The sequence below is a fragment of the Pleurodeles waltl genome, chromosome 5 (genome assembly GCF_031143425.1).
Source record: "Pleurodeles waltl isolate 20211129_DDA chromosome 5, aPleWal1.hap1.20221129, whole genome shotgun sequence".
NCBI classification, from domain to species: Eukaryota; Metazoa; Chordata; class Amphibia; order Caudata; family Salamandridae; genus Pleurodeles; species Pleurodeles waltl.
The window spans coordinates 1,006,370,486-1,006,374,265 of record NC_090444.1 but is presented as its reverse complement, the minus strand read 5'-3'; the positions used below and the strand labels follow the sequence as shown (position 1 = coordinate 1,006,374,265).

General features: G+C 39.6%; 1 protein-coding gene across 1 annotated transcript; it reads left to right on the top strand.

Moving 5' to 3' along the window:
- The first annotated feature begins 2,034 nt into the window (after positions 1 to 2,034).
- On the top strand, positions 2,035 to 3,072 carry LOC138297085 (trace amine-associated receptor 3-like). Its single transcript, XM_069236587.1, has one exon. It carries the CDS (start codon positions 2,035 to 2,037, stop codon positions 3,070 to 3,072), a length of 1,038 nt encoding a protein of 345 aa, XP_069092688.1.
- The last annotated feature ends 708 nt before the right edge of the window (positions 3,073 to 3,780 follow it).

Here is a 3,780-nt window from a genome sequence, read left to right as displayed (position 1 = left end):
CAAAAGGAGAGTTGATAGCCCTTCAAATCAGGTCTTTGTTTTGGGCCCATCTGGAAGTTTAAATGAGAAAGCCCTCTCGCCACCTGCATGTTGCTGCTCCTGCAGACAAGGTGCGGGTGCTGCTGAAATTTGTCTAGGTGTCAGAAAAAGATCCTGAACAATGGACTGCAAGTTGTCATAAGTGGAACTTTGGTAAAATAATTCATATCTTGATGGATGCCATAATGTTTTAGAGAATCATGTAATAGAGTAGTTCCCAACCTGTGGTCCGGTGACCACGGGGGTCCTCGAAGCCTTCTCAGAGGGTCCGTGACCGCTTTGAAAATGTAATAATATTAATAGATCAGGGTCCCCAAATTTCAGTAATGACTCATTGGGGAGGTCCCCGTATTCCAATAATGATTCAGTGGGAGTCCCTGGGTTCCAGTACTCATAAAGAGGGGGTCCACAGATGTCAAAAGGATGGGAACCTCTGGTGTAATAGACTGAGCATTGCATATGATCGGAAATAACCTCTGCAGCAACCAATAATTTAGAAGTATAAAGGTATGTTAATTAGAATTAATAGAGGCAGTCACATGTTAAGATTATGAGAAATCGATTTTACTTATCTGGAGTGAAGTTTGATTTGGAGGTTGTTAGATTTGGTATGAATGGATTGAATGAATGGGGTATTTGGAAGGTCAAGTTTGCCTGTGCAAGACACCTGGGAGGGTCAATTGAGGAGCAAACAATGTGTATTGTATTATTTTGATTTAATGGAATTTGTTTTGTATATCATTAGCATACCAATGTAAATGGAGAAACATGAATGATGTAATAGAAGTTTTTAATATATACTTTGTTGTAATCTTGGCTCTATGCCTCTAGTGAAATCATGTCCTTTATAGTTATATCTATTTCTAATTTAAACGTTCAGGAGTTGCAGCAGTTTTTCTGATTTGGTGGAAAATTACATCAAGAGAAGTTCAGCATGTTTCCATGGCCGACTGCTTCCCATATCCGACCAGAATTAGCTGCCGGAACTGGAATCCAGTGCTTTACCCCTGCTTTCCAGCACTTCACCCCCGAGACATGTGGGTCAAAAAATGGAGCCTGCAGATGCGTGATCCTTAAAGCAGACTTCCTTGGAACAGACTTAAATTGACCGTTCAAGGGGGTGAGGGGGCTAATGCTGTATACTTATGATTATCTCCTGCTTCTTTGTTGCTTTACTTAACTCAACAATGCAGGCAGAAAAAATCTGGAGACATGCATTCCCCTTAATCTGTGTTAGGCTTGACCCATGTCGGAATTCACGTAGACAACGGAATCCAGGAGAGGACAAAACCTTAGTACAGCTATCTGAATGAGGCATACACCTTACACTGCATGTTTCACACACCCTTTTACACACATGTGCATATTTTTTGCCTACGCAGATGCAGGTGGAGCACAAAAATTGTGCTCACACGGCACTTTTGAAATTGTTTGGTTAATTTGGACGGGCACAAAATGTGCTATCTTCTAAATTACATACATGCTGATTGACAGAAATACGTTGGCAATTGAAACAATAATAATACATAGACTTTCTTGAATGTAAAATGGTTTCAATTCTCATAGTTATACGTGCTGTTTTTAAAATATGATGTTAAAAAATCAATGTAGAGATAAAAAAGAATAAAGAATGAAAGATAGCCTTACCACTTCTTCCTATTGTGGGTATTTTCTTTATATTATTTTAAAGTCTGTTTATTCTGGCGTAGGTGAGCTTGTAATGGGCACAATCTCATCTTAAAGGCAATTTCAGGACACGCTCTTTAAGGCAAATTACCAATGCCCGCTTGCCAGTTCTTAAGTTCAGCCAGAGTGATATTATTTCAATTATTGCAGTGTCTCGTTAATTGACTTATTTAGTACTTAATACAAAGGATTTATAACTAATGTTTCTTTTCACCCCATATCAGAATATCTGCTCTATGTGACATCAGCAGCACCAAGAAAGTAGAGGGAAGGCGTTAATTTCCACCAATCAGTTCACGAAGAAAGACTATGGACACTTCTAACCGCACTGAGGCCTTACCCAACTGCTCTCAATTTGGAAATGTTTCACTGTCCTGTCCCAACCAGATCAGGCCATTCAGTGTTCGGACCATAATGTACTCATTCCTTGTTGTGTCAATTACAATCACCATATTTGGAAATCTTGCCATGATCATCTCCATATCCCACTTCAAGCAGCTTCACTCCCCAACAAACTTCCTTATCCTCTCAATGGCCGCCACTGATTTCCTTCTTGGGTTCATCATTATGCCGTACAGCATGATCCGATCGGTGGAGAAGTGCTGGCAGTTTGGTGACATGTTTTGCCGAATCCATTATAGCTTTGACCTGATGTTCAGCGTCATCTCCATTTTCCACCTGTGTTCAATTGCGGTTGACAGGTTTTATGCAGTGTGTGACCCCCTACGGTATTCTACAAAAATGACCATGACTGTGATAAAAGGATTGGTTGTGTTCTGTTGGTCAGTGCCAGCAGTGTTTGCATTTGGCGTGGTTATCACTGATTCTCATGTCTCTGGGATAGAGGGATATGAAACATTAGTTGCTTGTTTTAGTTTGTGCCCCATTACATTCAACAAATTGTGGAGCATTGTTATGTTCATTGCATGCTTCTTTGCTCCAGGGTCGGTAATGGTTGGGATATATATAAAAATCTTTGTTGTATCCAAAAGGCACGCACAAATTATAAATAAAATGTCATCATTAGGGAAGGATGAAGCAAACCACAATCTCTCTAAAAAAACAGATAGGAAAGCAGCCAAAACTTTGGGTATAGTCATGGGTGTGTTCTTAGCATGCTGGTTGCCTGTTTTTATTGTAATTTTAATTGATCCTGTTTTGGGGTTTTCTACCCCAGAAGATTTATTTGACGCCTTAAATTGGCTGGGGTACATTAACTCAACATGCAATCCACTGATATATGGTTTCTTTTACCCATGGTTTCGCAAAGCCCTTGGGTATATAGTTTCAGGGAAAATTTTTGATTCACAATCTTGTACAGCTACCATGGTGACTGAAAATCATTAAAAGTCCTACTTCAGACCTGTCTCCTCGTAAAAATGTTTCACCTTTGGATGAGGAGCTGAGGCTTTGGACGGGGCATGTCTTTGTCCTGAGCACAGCATGTGCTACCTAAAATTCACTGCCGCCCCCATCCAGTACCAAAAAACAAACCTTCTGAGTCTGATGTCCTTGGGAATGGATATCAGTTGCACAGAGCTTACAAACAATTAGCTAGAAACCTCTTGTCTGCAGTGGTTTCCAGTCATTTGTGCGCATACTGTGTAATGTCCGCTCCTTACCAGGTGAAAGTGTGAAGGAAGCCGATATTGAATGGAACCATGTGAGCTGAAGGTTTGCTGCTCGTTATCTATTGCAAAAGCAATAAATTGTGCTGCATTCAATGTGATCTTTTTGTGATAGTCTAGTGTATCAAGATAGTCTATCTATCTATCTATCTATCTATCTATCTATCTATCTATCTATCTATCTATCTATCTATCTATCTGTCTATTTCGGTTTCTTGGTGTATCTCTTTCTGTGTTTATTCATCCAACCATCCCTCTGATGTATTCATCTATCTTTAGATATTCCTTTCTTCATTGCTATTTTTAAAACTATCAAATGTATGTTTGCATTTTATTTTCTGTATGTCAGCCATCATCATTTTATATAAGCTGCAAAGAATGAGCAGGGATTTAACACTTGCCCTTGCTCTCTATAGTGACCTGAATT

Bases quoted from the DNA above. Each gene is read 5' to 3' on its own strand.
- LOC138297085 (XM_069236587.1), top strand. From the start codon at position 2,035: ATGGACACTTCTAACCGCACTGAGGCCTTACCCAACTGCTCTCAATTT.